The 19,821-nt window shown below is 37.3% G+C and overlaps 1 protein-coding gene across 1 annotated transcript in view; it reads left to right on the top strand.

The window, feature by feature from the left end:
- The window catches only part of RWDD1 (RWD domain containing 1), a 41,016-nt gene extending 27,950 nt beyond the window's left edge, over positions 1-13,066 (top strand). The window contains exons 4-7 of the mRNA XM_006839907.1: positions 2,244-2,387; positions 3,151-3,283; positions 3,847-3,909; positions 12,777-13,066. Coding sequence (XP_006839970.1) covers positions 2,244-2,387; positions 3,151-3,283; positions 3,847-3,909; positions 12,777-12,898 — 462 coding nt within the window. The 3' untranslated portion in view covers positions 12,899-13,066. The remainder of the gene's footprint in view (positions 1-2,243; positions 2,388-3,150; positions 3,284-3,846; positions 3,910-12,776) is intronic.
- The last annotated feature ends 6,755 nt before the right edge of the window (positions 13,067-19,821 follow it).

The raw sequence follows: 19,821 nt of genomic DNA, 5'->3' as shown, positions 1-19,821 counted from the left end.
CAAATCACTTTGGCCTCAAAGTTAAGATCATTTTCACTGCTGAGAAGGAACCAAATATGCAGAAGAGACTAAAATATTGAAAACATTTTAGAGAACTAGTATTACTAGTTGTTTTGGCTGATGATAATGAAGCTTTTCCACCGTCTCTTTTCACAAATGTAGTCAATTTGATTTCTGTGTATTTCATCTGGTGACTAGGTGTATAGTAGTTGCCTTTTATGATGCTTAAAAAAGGTATTTGCAATGAAGAAGTCATGGCGAAATTCTTTCATGCGATCTTCAGCATTGTTTCTGTCACCAATGCCATATTTTCCAGTGACTGATCCTTTTTCTTTGTTTCCAGTCTTTGCATTCCAGTCGTCAGTAATTATCAATACATCTTGATTGCATGTTTGATCAATTTCAGACTTAAAAATTTGGTAGATTTCTTCAATTTCATCATCACTGTCTGAACTGGTTGGTGTGTAAATTTGAATAATTGTATTAACTAGTTTCCTTGTAGGCACATGGATATTATCCTATCACACTTAATTGTGCTCATGAGGAACCTGTGCTTAGACCAGAGGCAGTTGTTGGAACAAGGGAACACTGAATGGCTTAAAATTGAGAAAGGTGTGCACCAGGGTTATATTTTTTCCCATACTTATTCAGTCTGTATGCTGAGCAGATTATCCTAGAAGCTGGATTATATGAAGAAAAAGGTGGCATCAGGATTGGAGGAAGACTCATTGACAACCTGCAATATGTAGATGATACAACCTTACTTGCTGAAAGCAAGTAAACCTGACTTAAAATACCACAGTCTTTGGTATGCATTTCAATGTAGAGGAAATACAGATCCTCACTAGACCGATAAATAACATCAAGACAAATGGGGAAAATATTGAAGTTGTCATAGACTCCATTTTATACGGATCAGCCATTAACATTCAAGGAACAATAGTCAAGAACTCAAGCAACATATCACTTTGGGCAAATCTGCGGCACAAGCCCTCTTAAAGTGTTCAGGAGTGGAGATGTCGTTGTGAAGACTAAAGTGTGCTTGACCCAACCCATGGTAATTGCAGTAACCTCATGTGCATGTGAAAGTTGGACAATGAATAAAGAAGGCCATAGAGGAATTGATGCATTTGATTTGTAGTGTTGTAGAAGAATATTAAAAGTACTATGGACTGCCAAAAGAACAAACAAATCTGTGTTGGGAGAAGTACAGCTAGAATGTTCCCTAGAAGATAGGATGGTGAGACTTCATCTCTCATACTTAGGAGGGACATATTCCTAGGAGGAACCAGTCCCTGGGAAAGGACATGCTCAGTAAAGTAGAGGGTTAGCAAAAATAAAAGGAATACCCTCAGTGAGATGGATTTGGCACACTGGCAGCAGCAATGGACTCAAGCATAGATAGCATCGATTGTGAGGTTGGTTCAAGACTGCATAATATTTTGGTCTGTTGGTTATAAAGTTGTACCGACTTGACAGCACCTAATACTAACAACAGTAGCAGAAGTATTACTAGTTATTGTTGGAAAAGATTTTCTGAATTCTGCCTTCATTTATTGTTATTAAAATTTACTAAAATACGTATTTTAGGTTAGATACAAGTTATTCATATGACATTTACATACACTCCTCACTAGGCAAAAATCAGTGTGCTGAGAAAATGGAGGATGGCTATATCATTACATAACTGCCAAACAAGTGCAAATCATGGCCCAGCTAAGTTGACATGTAACTGTAACCATCACAATGCTGTGACTCTCACCTCAGCATTTGTTACTGTCCATGTGTATCATTGATGCACAAAATAGTTGAGTAATAGATCTTTTACCATTGTTGCAAATGAGAAATGTCGAATAATGATAGTTGATAAGTGAGGATTTGGTGTATAAGATACCATTATACCCAGCCCCATGGCATAAACAGTTAAATGCTCACCTGCTAACCAAAAAGTTGGCAGTTTAAATCCACCTAGCAAGACCACAGGAAAAAGACCTAGTGGTCTGCTTCCATAAAGATCCAAGAAAGCCTTGTGGAGCAGTTCTACTCTGTCACATGGGGTCTGTTTGAGTGTAAATTGACTTGGTGGTATCTAACAGCAACAGTGAACCTACAGTGTAACTGAATTAGTACTCGTGTTATAAATGTATGAAGTTTAGTGATTACACTTAAATACTGTTTAATTCATTACTTTTATTTTTCTAAGAAATATGTTTCTCACCACAGCTTTGTATTCTGTCACATAGGCAGAAGAAAACCTTGGTATGGTAATGATCTTTACCTTAGTATCAGCTGTGCAAGAAAAATTAAATGAAATAGTAGATCAAATAAAAACTAGAAGAGAGGAAGAAAAGAAGCAAAAAGAAAAGGAAGCAGAAGAAGCTGAAAAGGTATATTTTTTAAAAAACCTTATATTCCTTCATTATTTAAAAATGGGTTTTGGGGTTTTTTTTTGTCTTCATTTTGGAAATTTCCATTTTTTTAGAAACTTCAAAAGTAATTTTTAGTGAAATTTTATTAATTTACTTGAGTAAATTTCAGAGGTCTCTTAATTTGATTGATGGTATAGCCATCAAATCGTGCAATGAATGAGTCAGCAAAGGGCTTATGTGTAGGTAAGACTAGAGATATAAATATTAATAAGCACTGGACAGCAAGGTTGATTTGAACTATAAGGTCGGTGGTTCAAACTCACCAGTTGCTCCTCGGACCCCCTATACAGGTTCACTGTGAGTTGGAACCAACTTGACAACATGTTAACAACAATAGATAGATGAATTAATAAAAGTTCCTGCCACAGTGATTTTAAGTATTTACTAAATGTAAATGAAACCTCAGATTCCGAAATGAAGTAAAAATTAGTGTGTCTTCAAAATATGTCAGTGTTTCAACAGGAGCAACTTTCTTCTTAACATTGAATAGCTGTGGGGAAAGATCATATTTGTTAGCTTTGTAATAAGAGCCAACACCAGACATTTGCAAAGTAAATTACCAAAATTAGTGAAATCAGATGGAATATTTCCAAATTTGAAATATGAATTTTTATGTTTCTTTTGAAGGAGTTATGTTCATTTATCTAAAAGATACTATTAGGCTTTGCTTTTTAACTGCTTTCTCTCTTATTTGGTGACTTACATTTTTGTTTTTCTTAAGCAACTGTTCCATGGTACTCCTGTTACAATTGAGAATTTCTTAAGTTGGAAGGCCAAGTTTGATGCAGAATTGTTGGAAATTAAAAAGAAACGAATGAAAGAAGAGGAGCAAGCAGGAAAAAATAAATTAAGTGGTATGACATCTTCTCCCCTTTGCCCCTTTGCCTATCACATCTTGTGTAGCCAAAGATCATTTGGACAGATATCTGTAAGAAAAAAATATACTTAGGTATTTAGGACAAAAATATATCTGCATGGTGATATTGCTTCATATATAACTCATGATTTTTATAGCTTATCCTTGATCTAAATGCTACACCTGGAAGACCCTGAGGTATAAGTAGCATAGCTCTCAGGGTCACAACAAGCCTTAGACGTGGGAGAGTCCAACCCATGCATAAGCCCTGACTGCTGACCACAAAGTTGGCAGTTCAAACTCACCAGCTTCTTCAACGACCCTGTACAGTGTTGCTATAAGTTGGAACCGGCATTTAACAACAAGACTGACTCGGTTTTCACTTGTTCCAATTTAATGCAGATACCTCCTGATGCTTCAGCTTCTAAATGAGTATAAATTTTTTAAATGCACAGAAAAGCACAGGTTTTCAAGTATTTTTTATTGTTATTATACTTTTTAAAGGATCATAGAAAAGATGAATACTATGCCATTTCAATTAATCATATTTATTGCTTTTAGGGAAACAGCTGTTTGAAACAGATCATAATCTTGACACATCTGATATTCAGTTCTTGGAGGATGGTAAGATAATATTCCTTATAGTAGAATAATTTCACATTTACATAATTGCTTTCTTTCATTTTAAACTGTGAAAATCGTAGTGATAACTTTACTTAATGCAGAAATTTACTTCTAGGGCTATGCATTTTAAAGAATAAATTGGTAAAATCCATCAAGTCATGGAAAATGTTTTATCACTATAATTCTATAGCAACATGGGTTTTTTTGTGTGTGGGTTTTTTTTTTTTAAGTTTTCTGATAACCAAGAAATATTAACAGTAGCAACAGATAGAAAACTATGCTCATCGGGCTTCTATTAAAGTAAGCCACTGTGGTTCAGGTGACTATGTTTCTGTAAATACCTAGGTGTGTGATAAAGTCAGTGGAAACTGTATTCCTTAGTCTGTCAAGGAGTTTGTAAAACCTCAGGTCTGGAACTCCTGGCATGTCCTCTAACCAAAAAAATCATACCTTCTTAATAGTCTTTCTGTCCTTGAAGCATCTAGTCCCATGCACTTTTCTTATTTTTCTTTTGTCCAAGCCCTTACTCCAGTCTTGCCTTCCATCTATTCCACAAATATTTATTACACCTCTTACTCAAATCTAAGCACTGTTCCAGCCACTGAGGATACAACAGAGAACAATATAAACACATTCTCTGCCCTTTGGAATCTTATGGTCTACTTGTGTTTCTGAAACTGGGCCCCATATTCAGTCACATATCCAATATCACTTTAGAGCTGGAGCTGTGCATATCATTAACCTTCTGTTATAGCTGCCTTACCAATTGTGAACTCTAGTGTCTGACTTTCAGACCATGTTCCTTTATTACTTCCTGGAGAGAGTGAAGAAACGATGTTGATGTGGTCCATTGCTAATCTTGCTGTCTAACCTAAGCTGGACCCTTACTTATGCTTGGGATTTATACCCTTACTTATGCTTAGAATGTATATATATATATATATATATATTTACTTTTTTTTTTTTTTAATTACATTCTCTGTAAGAGCTGCTCCAGAGTTTTTACAGTCTGCCTTAGTTACCTAGTGCTGCTGTAATAGAAATACCCCACGTGGATAGCTTTGAAGAGGACTCTTTTGGCATTCTTTTGTTTGTATATAATCCTCATGTGTCATCTGTCTTCCCTTGTGTGTGTGTCCTTGTATCTATTATGGTTTTTTATAACTAAAAAAGTAATTAAGTTTATGATCCACTCTACTTTGCTATTACTTCATTTATGACAGCAGAAAAACCCTATTTCTAAATAGGGTCACATTAATAGGTATAGGAGTTAGGGACTAGGACATCTGCATTTTTTATTTAGGAGCCACAATTTAATCCTTCACACAGTCTTAAAATAAATCAAAACAAACAGCAAGGATATCTTTTTTTATTCCTCTCTCACTTTAGGAGTTCAACTTACTTACTTTTTAAGTTTATTATTATTATTATCATTACCTCCTTTTCTGCTAAGAAATGTTGATCCAAAAACCTGTCTTACAATCTAGAAGTTTCTAGTATCTTCATTCATTCTTTACTTATTTAATAGATCAAGTAGCTCTGCATATCCAGTTAGTTACCAAAATTTGCCTGCTGATTCTGCCTCTGAGATGTCCTCTCAGCTCTTTTCTCTCCTGATTTGAGAGTTTTTCATTTTTTTTGCCTGGACTTTTACAGTAGACTCGTAGATAATCTGCCTATGTCAGTCTCTCCCTTCTAGGTTCCTTATGTACTCTATGAGGGAGCTTTAAGAAGTTTGTGCAAACATGGAAGTTAAAGATAATAGAATTTTCCCACAAACCTTGTTTTTTATTATTTTAAGAAGAAATCCTTTTTTTTTTTTTTAGCTTTACAATATTGGTCTTATACAATACTTGTCCTTTTGTGATTGACTAATTTTACTAGGCATAATGTTCTCCAGGTTCAACCATGTTGTAAGATGTTATAGATTAATCATTATTTTTCCATGCTTTGTAGTATTCCATTGTGTATATGTACCAAAATTTGTTTAGCCATTCTTCTGTTGATGGGCATTTAGGCTGTCTCCATCTTTTTTTATTTTAATGTGACTTTTATAGACAGCATATTGAAGGATCCATTTTGCTATGTCTCTTGACTGGTACATATTTAATCCATTTACATTAAGTGTAATTATTAATAGGTATGAATTGTTTGCTGTCATTTTTCTGTGTGTTTTTATGTGGTGCTGCTGGATTCTTTGTTCCACATAATTTTCTATGCCGAACACATTTTGCTTGTGGGTTTACTTTACATTTTCAATTCTGTTGTGTTAATGTTTACTAAAGCTTTCTGCTTTTCCTCTTTTTTTTAACTTTGATGTGCAGGTACATTATTTTTCTTTGAGGTTACCTGTAATTTATTAAATAATTAAAGCAATCTATTTTATCTTGAAATCTACTTTACTATCTTGTAATCTACGCTATTCCCTCTTTTTACTTTGTAGTTAGCTTCATTATACCTTGATATCTCTCGTTCCCTATTTTCAGTCTTTCAGGTTTGTTTTACTTTTAGTACTTCTATACTTGAGTTCTGGGTAATGTTTTCATATATGGTAATCTCAGATTGTTGTGTGCTGATGTTGACTATCAGTCCAAAGAACACACTTTTGCATTTTTTGTAAAGTTAGCCTGGTCATTACAAATTCCATTAATTTGTGTTTGTGAGGAAATGTCCTAATTTCACTGTCATACTGAGGTACAGTTTTGCTGGTTATATGATTTTTGGTTGGCAGTTTTTTTCTTTCAGAGTTTTGTATATGTCATCCCACTGCCTTGTTGCCTGCATGGTGTCTGCTGAGAAATCAGAGTTTAGTCATGCTGGTTCTCCTTTGTAGGTAACTTTTTGTTTTCTCCACGCTGCTCTCTGGATTCTTTCTTTGTGCTTGATTTTGCAAAGTTTGTTATGATGTCTTGGTGATTTTCTTTAGGGATCTATCCTGTTTGTTTCATGTAGCTACCTGTATGCTTACCTTCTCGTCTTTTATGATTATAGGGAAGTTTTCTTGTAACAAGTCTTTGACAATTTACTCTGCTTGCCCCTTCCTATTCTGTAAGATTACCTGTAAGTTGTTTCTCTTCATGGTGTCCCACATAATTGTTAGGCTTTCTTCAGATTTTTTATTTCTTTGTTTGATTGTTCTAGCATGCTAGTATTGAGAGATTGATTTCAGTAAATAAGTTTAATGTCACTGATTTGAACTTCCATTGCTTTGAATCTTCTCCTTTGCCCTGTAAGTAGTTCTTCAAAACTTGGCATTTGTTTTGTCTGTTCTTGTAGCGTTTTCCCGAAGTATTCTAAAGTTTATTCTGTGTTCTCTTTTGTTTCCTTGATCTTTCTGTCAATCCAGTGAAGGTACCAGAATACCTTTGTTTGGGTTTTTTTCATTCTTTTTCAGTTAGTTACTTCACCTTTCTCCCCTGTTGTCTGTCCCTGCAGCTTGGTCATTTGTTTGAGTCATTCTCTCTTGTTTCTTTGTATGAGCTCTAATTGCCTGTTGTCTCTGGGACATTGTGAGGTTGTCCTATTTGTAAAAACAAACAGTGCAGGTGTTGGACCTGGAGGGGAGAAATCTTTGGGGGACTCCTAGAATTCAAGGAGCTCACAGGTAGTTGTGGAAGGGATTTGACAGCAGAGTTCCTGGCTCTAAATGGAGTTCCTGTTGGCCTTGGTCTTATCTATTTTCAGGACACTCATTCCGAAGGTAATTTGGAGGCGCATGATAGATAGCCTGGTTTTGGTGTCTGTTAAGATCACAGGAAACTAGAGGCAGTGTGACTGGTTAAATGCTGGTCAGGTAGCTCTGTGGGTTGTGTAGGTCTGGAGCTGAGCCCTCCTGAATCCAGGCACCAAAGTAGTGCCCCCTCCCTCCCCCTGCCCCTGTCCCCCACCTCCAACTCTCATTGGTGTGGCTCCCAACCACATGACTCTGAACTCCTGGAGAGCAGAGTCTATACTGGAGATGAATGAAGGTTGGAATTGGCCATACCTCTGGTCACCAGGGGAGTGTGGGGAAAAAGAAGAAATTGCACCTTTCCTACTGCCCTTGCTAATCTGCTCTGCCAGGCTGCCCTCCGCTTCCAAAGCTGCTCACAAGATAGTCTGGCCAGCATCTCACCATTCAGTCTCCTTTTTGCCATCTCTGGTCAGCTTCTCCTCCCATCAAGCAACTCTGTCCATCTCTCTAACCTTTCTTCTGAAGTACAGGTTGCCAGAATTTCATCTGTGGCTGTTTTATTTGGTGTCTTGTGTCTTTGTTGTAGAGGGTCCATGTAATATGTCTGCCTAGACTGGCATCTTGCTGGAAGTCCTCCACAAACTTTTTGGAGTCCCTCATATAGTCACTGCCTCTGAGCTAGTATTTCTAAAATCCATATTTAACTATGTCATTTCCCTTCTTGATATCCTTTGATGGTTCGTTACTGATTAGAGGAAAAGGCTCACCAACCTAAAATTCTCAGTTTAGCCCTCCTGTGTTATCTCTAGGCATTCTTCCTCAATAATCCTGTGATCTGGTTAGAATTTTTCAAGGTCTTTCCTCTCTGCCTCTACTCTGCATCTATTCTATGTATTATTGCTTCAGCCTGGACTTTGTTTTTTTCTGTGGACTTTGTTTTTTCAAGCTCATCACCCAGTTTATGCTTAAAATATTTAAAAGGCTCAATGAAACTCCTCTACTTTGACCAAACAGAAGCCGTTATTCTTTGTTCTGAGCTTCGAAAATTGTTTTCTATTACTGTACTGTTTTTAGCATAAAACAAGATACATTCTTACCATCTACCTATAAATTTGAATGTCAATGCTTTAGAATGTGAGAGGGAAGGAAGATGTAACAATTGGTGGTGAATTAAGAATGTTGTAATACCTTATTTATTTTAAAATTTTTAGTTAGGAACTGAGTGAAGGTTTACAGAGCAGATCATCAGTTTCACATTCAACACTTTGCTTCATTACAATGAATGCAATTGTTTACATGTATCAGCTAATAGTATTTACCTCTATTTACTTTAACTCCTGCATTCCTTGCTGTATCCTACTACCTTCATCTTTCTTCACAACCTCCCTCTTGTTGTGTATTGCCTGTCCCTTTACTTACGTTAACATGTGTCTAGGCGCTGTGGGTTAATGCACTGGATTGCAAAGTCGGTGGTTCAAGCTCATCAGCCACGCCTCAGAAACCCTATGCAGAGCCCCTGTGAGTTGGAGTGACAGCACTTAACAACAACCCTCTAACCTGAGAATAATTCCCTCCCTCTTATCCCCCTCCCCCCACAAGCATTTCTTTTGTCAACAAAACCTTTTCTTTTTACAACAGTGGTCTCATACAATATTTATTCTTTTGTGATTGACTCATTTCACTCAGCATCATGTCCTCCAGGTTCGCCCATGTTGTTAGGTGTTTTGCAGTTCATCATTATTCTTCAACATTCTTAATATTCCATTGTGTGTATGTACCAAAGTTTGTTGAGCTATTCTTCTGTTACTGGGTATTTAGGCTGTCTTTGTCTTTTTGCCATTGTGAATAGTGCTTCAGTGAACATGGGTGTACAGCTATCTACTCATGTCACAGCTCCTGTTTCTTCAGGATATATATGAAGAATACTGCTGGCTCATCCAGTATTCCTATTTCTAACTTTTAAAGAAAGTGCCAGCCGTCTTCCATAGTGGTTGCACCATTTTACAGTCCCATCAGCAGTGTAGGAAGGGCCCAGTCTCTTCACACCCTCACCAGCACTTGATTTTTTCTGTTTTTTTGAATTTTGCTATTAATGCTGGAGTAAGATAGCTCATTGTTATTTTGATTTGCATCTGTGTAATGATCATAGGACTTATAGCATTTGTTCATATGTTTGCTGATCAACTGGATGCCTTCTTTAATGTGATGTCTGTTCATGTCCTCTGCCCATTTTTTAATTGATTATTTGTGTTCTTGTTGAGGCCTTGAAGTGTTCTATAAATTTTAGAGAGTAGTTCCTTGTCTGATATGTTGTTACCAAACATTTTTTCCTAGTGTGTGGGTTCTATTTTTCTTTTCTTTTGATGAATTCCACTGATGCATATAAGTGTCTAATTTTCAGGAGTTTCTAGTCATCTATTTTGTCTTCTTCTTGTGTGTTTTCAATTATGTTTGATAGTGTATTTATGCTATGTATCAGAGTGACTAAGTTTGTCCCTATCTTTTCATTGATGGTGTTTATAATTCTAGGTGTTATATTTAGGTCTTTGATCCACATTTAGTTCATTTTTGTATATGGATCCTGTTTCATTTTTCAGAAAATTGATTTCCAATTCTGCTGGCACCATTTTTTGAAGAGACTGTTTCTTCCCAACTTAATTTGACCCTTTGTCAAAGATTGACTGATTGTAGATGGATGAATTTACTTCTGGGTTCTCATTTGTTACAAAGCAACAAATGCTGGCAAGACTGTGGAGAGACTGGGGCCCTCCTACATTGCTGATGGGATTGTAAAATGATTCAAGCACTATGGGAAATGGTATAGCGCTTCCTTAGAAATACCATATGACCCAGCCATCCCTCTACTGGGTGTATAGCCACAAGAAATAGGAGCCAGTATATGAGTAAACACAGCAATGTGTTCATCACAGCTCTGTTCACAATAGCAAAAAGGAGACAGCCTGAGTGCCCATCAATGCAAGAATGGATAAACAAATTTTGATACATACACACTGTGGAATACTGTGTAACACTGAAGACTAGCTAAGAATCTGTGAAATACCTCATAACATGGATGTACCTGGTAGACATCATGTTGAGTGAAATTAGTCAATCACAAAAGGACAAATATTGTATGAGATCACTGTTGTAAAAACTCAAGAAAAGGTTTTCATACTAAAGAAAACAATCTTTAATGGTTACCAGGGTGGGATGGAAGGAATAGTAATTCATTGATTAGAGGGTAAACACATGTTAACTTGGATGACAGGGAGGGAAATATACAAGAAGAGGAAGATTGGCAGGAGAATGATGAAGATAAGTGGAGAGATAGGTATGCAAGAACTAAAGAGTATACAGGTAAAGAGTTACATGTATACAACCTTGGAACAAGTATGTTCTATGTGTGAATACATGAACAGAGACAGACTGAATGGGTATGGGAGGAAGAGTGGGCTAGATATATACATTTATATATCCCAGCAATATGTAAAAGCTTGAAGGAGAATATTTGTACATGGTATTTACCTTTCCTGAAAACACTACTAGGAATGTGGTGGAACATACAGTGAGCAAAATGATGAAAACCTCTTAGATTTTATCAAACATCTGAAGTTGCTAGGCTTGGGGGCTCAGGACCTTAGTCTCAGGGGACACCATGGTCAATTGGCATAACATAGTCCACAAAGACAATGTCTATATCCTACTTTGGTGAATAGTGTCTGGGATCTTAAAAGCTCATAAGCGGCTGGCTGCTTAAGGTACAGCTATTGGTCTTTCCATGTGTGGAAGAAAGAAGAGTGATAAGAATTGAAGAGGCTTGGAATCATTTAGTTCAGTGGACTAATGGAGCATGTAAACAATCATCTCCATGACTCTGAGACCATAAGAACTCTATGGTGCCTGGCTACCACTACTAAGTGCCCTGAAAAGAATCACGTTAGAGGGTCCTGGATACCTGAGAAAATGTGGAACAAAACTCAGAGTTATTTTAAAGAAAGAAAAGGACTAGGCTTAGTGATCAGAAAATGACTGGAGGCACCTAAGACTGTAGCCCTCGACAATCCTCTAGGTCTGGAAAGGAACTCACCCTAGTGACTTAATTTTCAGCCAAGTGGCAGATAGGTATTTTTTGGGAACAACACTAGTAAGGTAGGCTCACATGGTATGTTCAATCATTCAAAATCGAAAGGGGACCAACCCAAGGATAAAGTTGAGAAGGGATGGGAAAGAGGATGGAATGGGAACCACAGGGAGCAAATGGGATAACTTGTTGCATAGAGAGAATTGGAATCATTGAGATGAACCAAAGTGTATGATTTCTTGAATGCGAAACTGATCATCTTGTCTGTAAACCTTCACTGAATTCACAATGTTGTTGTTGTTATGTGCTGTGGAGACAGTTCTGACTCATAGCGACCCTGTATAGGGTTTCTGAGGCTGTAAATCTTTATGGGAGCAGAAAGCCTCATCTTTCTCCCGAGGAATAGCTGGTAGTTTCGAACTGCTGACCTTGCGGTTCCCAGAGCGATTCATAACCACTACGCTACCAGAAATCCTTGAATTCACAATAGAACTTAAAACAAAACAAAACAAAAATGCTCTCTGAGAACTGCTTTCACTGTCTCAGAGGTTTTTGGGAAATTGTGTTTTTATTCTCATTTGATTCAAGCAGTTTTTTATTATTTCATTTTTCATTTGATATATTACGTAGTAGCTCTTTGGCAGGGTGTTCTTCAGTTTCCATGTATTTGTTTTTTTCCCTTGATCTTCTTATTTGTTGATGTAACACCTTATTTTTATCATCTTAAAAAACTTAAAAAAAACTGAAGAGTGAAGTTCTTTAATGCAGATTAATTCACAGCCTGAGTACAGATTTGGTATCTTGGAAAGGCATATTACTGAATACCAGGATAGTGAGTAAAGATTAATTTTAATTTGTTAATTAAATAGCATTCATTCTAGGAAGCCTTAAAACTCACTTTTAAACTGAACTAGAAACCTGTAGTTGCTCTAAAATGTCTAAGTCTCTGCTTACTGATACAGGTTATTTTTTATTTGCATTGTGGTAGTTTGGACTTTTTAACCATCTGTACTTTATATGTACAATTGGAGGTTTCTGTTTGATACTGCCAATGATTGTTATCTTTTATCACTGACTATAAGACTGAAGGGAAAATCTTTTTGGCTTTTATAGCTGGAAATAACGTGGAAGTGGATGAGTCTTTGTTCCAGGAAATGGATGATTTGGAGCTGGAAGACGATGAAGATGACCCCAGCTACCATCCTGCTGACCCAGAGAGTGACTCCACCGACTAATGGACTGACCCCATTGTAGAGATGCGCCACCGCCACAGCATCTGTGGCTATGCTGAGGGGGCGTTGATTTTCCTTTATTTTTTTCTAAGAAAAAATAATTTTCAGAAGAATATTCTTCTGATGATAACTTTCATCATTGAACTAAATAAACTGACCTTACGATTTCAATATAAATTGTTAATTCCTCTTGTGGTTAGAAAGTCATCTATTTATAATCATTTAGTGCTAGAGTGAGATCCTGCCTGTAACATCAAGACTTGAAGAGAGGCTACTGCTTTATAGGTTTATATGCAATGGATGGGAATAACGTGGAATTTTTATCCTGGAGGCACCGGTTGCTTTTGGGATCTATTTTGTCATTCATTTATAGAGTATTAGAGGACTGAGGTGAAGAGAACTCTAAACCTTCAAGATTCTAACTTTTAGGCATGATAAATTTAGGTCTAAACAAAACCATAGCCCCTATTATAGGCTGGAATATACAGTTTTAGCCTTATAGTAGTATTTGAATCATAGTATGTTAGTGTGTACTAGTATTTGAATCAGAATAATCTGTAGGTTTTGTTTTTAAATGTGCACTCCTTGGCTCTTCTCAGATTAGATTAATAAACATTGAGCCCCAATCTGAATTTTAAAATATCAGAATCTCACATTCCAGTTCCACGGTGGTTCTGATGCATACTTCTGATTAAGAACCACTGTCCAACAGTTGTGAAAATTTGAAGTTTTTGTGTGTTGTCCAAAAGGATCTAGTTACTCAGTCTGAAGAGATCTACATTTTTGAGGTTGCAGATTACATACAAAAATAGCCACACATCTATGTCCATGTACTTATGGAACCTTTATGATAATTTGGAATGATTGACTTGGAGGCCAGGTAGGAGAGCCAGGCTTAATATAAACTATGCCAGTCACTACAGAGGTAGAGAGTTGCATCTTAGCTCCAATAGGAAATCACTTGTGCCTCTAACACAGTGCTGCCTCCAGTCTAAAATACGTACCACGTGTCCACAAATAGAAAAGTCAACCCCACATTTACTTTTGGAGTCAGACCTTTTGATTAACAGCAAATTATTTTTAATAAATCTCATACTTTCCAAGGAATATCAGTGATGTTCATGATTTCTACAGAGTCCCCAAAAGTTTATATTATGTGAATTTTTTTCTATTTTTTCACTCAACCTGAAAGAAGTCATTCAATTAAAGTTTAAGTAGGTAAGCAATGTGGTACTGAAATCAATGAAGACTTGATCCTTGAAAAGTCTAGAATGATTCCCAACCCCCTTAAAACGACTACTGAGGGTCTTATTGGTGTGTGTGTGTGTGTGTGTGTGTGTGTGTGTGTTGTAGAGATAATAATCTCGTTTGGTAAAGATGTTAAAGAGAGTTATCAGTTTTCAAGGTGTTCTTCACTGTTAAGTGTTATAATTTTCCTCCAGAAGAACAGAAAAAGAAGGCAATCTGGTTAGTTCTAATGATACTCCCAAGTATTTTTAGCCAATAAACGTTTACTGTTGGCTTTGTATTCTGGGAATTAACGAAAGATTACTTTTCAGATGAGCACACATACTCCCAGCATGCGCAGTGAGCGGTTAGGCTGCTGGTATTTAAAGTTGATGCATCTTCTTGGATTATCAGTTTTGTTCTTAGATTTGGGGAAATTTTTGTTTTTCTTTTTCATCTCAAGTTGTATAAAATATTAATTTGGTTAAAAAACCCAAATACTCATTGCTGCTATTATTCTGTAACAATGCCTGACACAGAATGGCCCCCATTAAAGATTGGATTGTGACCCCCCTCCACAAAATTTAGGTCAATTTGGCTATGCATGATTCTCAATATTATGTGATTTTCTTCCATTTTATGATCTGATGTAATCATTCCAAGTATAAATCCTAGCCTCTATGATGTTAATGAGGCATGATTAGAAGCAGTTATGTTAATGAGGTAGGATATCATCTACAGGATCAAGTTGTATCTTGAGTCAATCTCTTGAGCCATAAAAGACATTAAACAAGTGAGCAGATATCAGGACATGACCAAGAATCACCAAGAAATAAGAGCTGGGAATGGAGCCACATCCTTTAGACTCGTCCTTGCACTGTGAACTTCCTTGACCCAGGGGAAGCTTGAAGCCAAGACACATGGAGATCTCCATGGAATGCTGGGCCCACAGGCCCACAGATGTTGAAAGGAAACAAGGACCTTTCTCCAGAGTCTACTGAGAGAGAAGGCCTTTTCCTAGAGCCATGCTCTGAAGTTGGACTTGTAGCCTCATAAATTGTGAGAGAATAAATTTCTGTTTGTTAAAACCACCCACTTGTGGTATTTCTGTTGCAACAGCACAAGGTAACGCACGCAGGTAACTAAACTAGTGGACAACTTACTAGACAGTCTAGTGAAAGCAGTGCTTATTGTGGCAACTTAGTGGAGGAGCAGACCCTAGGCTTTAAGCTTTGTTGAAAGGGTTTAGGCCTCAGTGTCTGATGGCTAGAGGCATAGACTGATGTATTAGTAATGTGAGTGGACTATGTAGGACCAAGACTGTCAACAAAGAGCAGTCAGCAAACAGACCAGAATCCTGAGAATGCCTTCCTCATGAGGGCTCTAAGTGGTGAGTGTGTGACTCAGTGGGAATCAGGCAAGTATCCTGTTGGTAATTGAGAAATAAAGACAGCTTTCATAAAACCTTGTGAGCTGGGCTGCTAACCACATGGTCAGTAGTTCAAATCTACCAGTTGCTCCACAGGAGAAAGATGAAGCTTTCTGCTCCCGTAAAGACTAATAGCCTCAAGAACCAAATACAGTTTGTCATGAGTCAGAACTGCTCGGTGGTACACAATCACCATCACCTATCTCTTGAAGATTCCCTCACATTTGTTCTCATTTCTTCATACCTAGATTATTTTTTATCAATAATAAAGTGTTCCCTACCTCCAGTCTGCACTTTCTTCTATTATAGGCCCCCATTCCCAACACACATAACACACACACACTGCTCTGAGAGACATCTAAAAGTTCTTTGATCCTTTGATCCCTTGGCTCAAAATTCTCCAGTTGATTTCCTATAGCAATATATTGTGTACCTCTGCTGAGGACCAGCCTCGACAAATTATTGGGAGACTCTTGAAAGAGGACATGGAGTCGGCAAAGTCAAAAAAACAAAAACTCAAAGTCAATGGGTCATTTTGAGTCTCAGGCAGATGATGGTAATGACTCTCTGACTGCTTCTTTATTTCAAAATTGTTGCTTCTTATATCCCATTTAGAATATACTATGATCTCACAATAGTCACGTACAAGCAGTTACAAATCAATCAAATATATGGTTACATCAAAGGTACAAGAGGAACACAAGGTCACCAAACATTCCTGTGTCTCTATACTCCTTAGTTACCTTGATAACGTCTGCCTTGTGTGAGCGACTCTGTTTCTCTCTAATCCTCCCTAAAATGTCAGGTTAATATTAAACAAAGTTCTACATCTTAATTTCTAACTTCAACAACATCTATTACTTTCTATAGATTCATTAGTTACAGATTACAATCAAAAACATAATTTTTACTGTAACTGGTCATACATATAATTGATCAAACAGTAAAAACAAGAATATAAAAGTACCCTAAAGTTTCATAGTTAAGAACAAAGCAGTAATTCTCTCATGCTAACAATTTCTCAAAACTTCTAATCAAATTCCTACCTCTGTTCCCAAGCTTTTTCACTGCCCTTGACTGTCTCCTAAGCTGCTTTCTAAAGGCCTTAATGTCTTTGACTAAAACCACCTGGAATGTTTCTTACAATTTTAACCTTGAATTGCTAAAACTTAGCTAGTGTGGTTATTTCTAATGTTAAAACTTATTCTTAATGTAAAAAACAATTTTTATAACTACATAAGATTGAATATGGTGTTAATGTGAAAGGCAACTATTATAACGTGAGGTCTGTTTAAAGTATCTAATGATTATGCAGAATTTTCTAAAACTTCTTATAAGGAAAGCAGAAATAAACTATTTTTCCAAAGGAAAGCTAGAAACCGCGCCCCCCGCCCCCCGCATGAATCATCCCTTGTAGCTTTGCTAACCAAAGGGACATTCATTGTCGTGCTGCTAAACAATGAACTTTTCATGCATAAGGCTTCTCGCTGTTCTGCTCCTTGGCAGGATGGCATCCACCATACCTCCTAAATTGTTAAGTGCTGTCAAGTCAATTCCAACTTATAGTGACCTTATGCACAACAAAATGAAACACTGCCCAAATCTGCAATGTGATTCAATCCTCACAATCATTGTTAAACTTGAGCCATTGCTGCTGCCACTGCCAATCCATCACTTTGGGGTCTTCCTCTTTTTCACTGACCCTTCACATTATTTAGTATGATGTCCTTCTCCAGGGACTGCTTCCTCCTGATAATATGTCCAAACTATGAGAGACAAGTCTCGCCATACTGGTTTCTAAAAAGCATTCTGGCAGATTTTTATTCTAGCAGTCTCTAGTGATTTTAATATTTTTCTCCAACACCACAGCTCAAATGCATCAGTTCTACTATGGTCTTCATAGTCAATGTCCAACTTTCACATGCACATGAAGCTATTGAAAATATGGCTTCAGTCAGGTGCACCTTAGTCTTCAAACTGACATCTTTGCTCTTGACCACTTTACAGAGGTCTTGTGCAGCAAATCTGCCTAGTGCAATAGTTGGTGTATTCCTTCCATGTTTTGCTGCTTTCTGCATTATTCAATATTTTGCCCAAAGAATCCTTCAACATTTCAAGTTGAGTCTTGAATTTTTCTTCAGTTCTTTCAGCTTGTTCTACCTGCCTCCTAAATAGAAGATAAACATATTTGCCCTGGTCTGCAAATGTAGCTGAAGTAGAACTGTATTTGACACTTGCTTGAAGTCTTATGTTTGTACTAAAAGCTTGTAATTTTCATTAAACTTAGTATATTCATTGTTGCATGTAGAAACTATTTTTAAATTTATTGGAAAAAAACCTTCCTGTTTCCATTTGTTTCTACCTTTTCCCATTATGTAGTTGAATTGTACTTTTGGGAATTTGGATGAATTATGAGAAAATTGACAGAGCATATCACATTGAATAGGGCAGTCTTTTTTTTTTATCGGTATTAAAATATTTTTAAGAACCCATATAAATATGTAGATGTATCTGAGGGTAAGTAAAAAAGTATTGCTACTGGGGTTTCCAGTTCCTGCTTGCATGGATTTATTCCAAACAAAATGTGTTTAAACATGTCTGTGATCAGTGGGTGACTGCAGATAAGTTTTCTCAACAACACTTAATATTGTTAGGTTACTTTCAAGAAAATGTCCAATCAAAACATTGGCTTCCAAAGGGATCTGCTGGGCCAGTTAAATTCAAGTTTAGAGAGGTCAGCTCAGAAGGTTATGGCAAATGTCTTTTGGGATTCCCAAGGGTTGTATTCTTGATAGATTTTCTCAACACATTGGTCAAGATCACATTTGTTAGGAAGAAGTAGGAAAATCGAAAACTGCATTGGTGAGAAAAAGGACAGGGAAGTTGTGCTAAGGAATTTCCTCATCAAGACAAGGCACCTGCTCATTCTTTAAAGGTAGCAAGGACTCTGTCCTACAACAGTTTCATGGGCACATCCTATAGTCTTCCACCCTATAGCTCTGATCTTGCCACTCACACTTCTTTTTGTTCGCCAAACTCAAAGAACATTGTGATTTGAGTCCCTTGAAGTTGCCAAAACTGCCATTTTGGTGTGACATAGATTGAAAAGCATAGAAGTCTTTGGGAGAAGGGTTATGGAAATGGGAATACCACTTTCAGAAGAGTATAGATCTAAGTGGAGGCTATGTCAAGAAACAATAGCTTCACATTTTGATATTTTTGTTGAAAAAGGATTGCTATGATTTTGGAGCAATACTTTTTTACTTACCCACCTGTGAGTTTGTTTACTGCTTTAGGAGCGCTTGGGACTCTAGACCCAGAGAGGGAGAGGGGCTGTGTGCTGACGACTGGGGAGGGGGAACAGAACGAATGAGGTGGTCAAATCTTCCTTCAGGATATCAAGAAACCAGACTGGGATATTAAAGGGGAGGTGGGGCTTGATGGCGGATAGGGTAGAGGCACAATGAGATCTCAGTCAGCAATACCACAGAATAACAGGTGAAGCAGGTTCAAGGGACAGCTCCAAAACTCGGAACCACATACATAGGAATATTTTTAAAGTTTTAAGGCTTAAAGCTAGTGGAATTTGTAGCGGAAGTAAATCTCCAACTTTAGACTCTGCCGGGCTCAGCAGCCTGGAGCCGACAACTTGGGCAAGACCAAACAGCAAGACCAAGCGGAGAAGCAAGCAGACCTGCCACGGACTAACGCTGCAGGAACCTCAGAGCAAAGTTGGACAATATACTCTGGTTTGGTTCTGTTCTGATTTTTTTTTTTTGCAAAGTGTACATTGGCCTCTAGCTGTCTGTGCACCTCCATTCTTGTGACTAGAGGGGGTGTCTGAGTGAGTGGACACCCCTCACCCCCACCACTGGAGGGTTCTTCTACCACACATGCACACAGATCCTCTCAGAATTTAAAGAGGCAGTCACTGCTTAAAACCAGCAGCATAAAACGGCCATAGCCAGTTTTGAACTATTTATTAATAGGGAAAAGGCCAGAGCAGGGGTTGTAGAGAATGAGAGGATTTAAAAACAAAACAGGCCAAAAATGAAATCCTGAGGTAAAACATAAAAACCAACACTGGTATCTTGAAATTTATCAGGTGGCCTTTGAAGGCAAGAAGCTGAAAGAGGATATTAAAGTCATACTCATATTAGGCTACAGCTTTTTTTGTTTTTGTTTTTCCTTATCTCTCTGCTCTCCCTTTTTCCCTTTTCTGCAATTATAAACTACAGTATCCAATTTGGGGTGTTTTTTGTTTTTTGGG

Source organism: Chrysochloris asiatica, unplaced genomic scaffold (genome assembly GCF_000296735.1).
Source record: "Chrysochloris asiatica unplaced genomic scaffold, ChrAsi1.0 scaffold00027, whole genome shotgun sequence".
NCBI lineage: Eukaryota > Metazoa > Chordata > Mammalia > Afrosoricida > Chrysochloridae > Chrysochloris > Chrysochloris asiatica.
The sequence above is the reverse complement of the archived record's forward strand: the minus strand, read 5'-3'. Positions and strand labels throughout refer to the sequence as shown.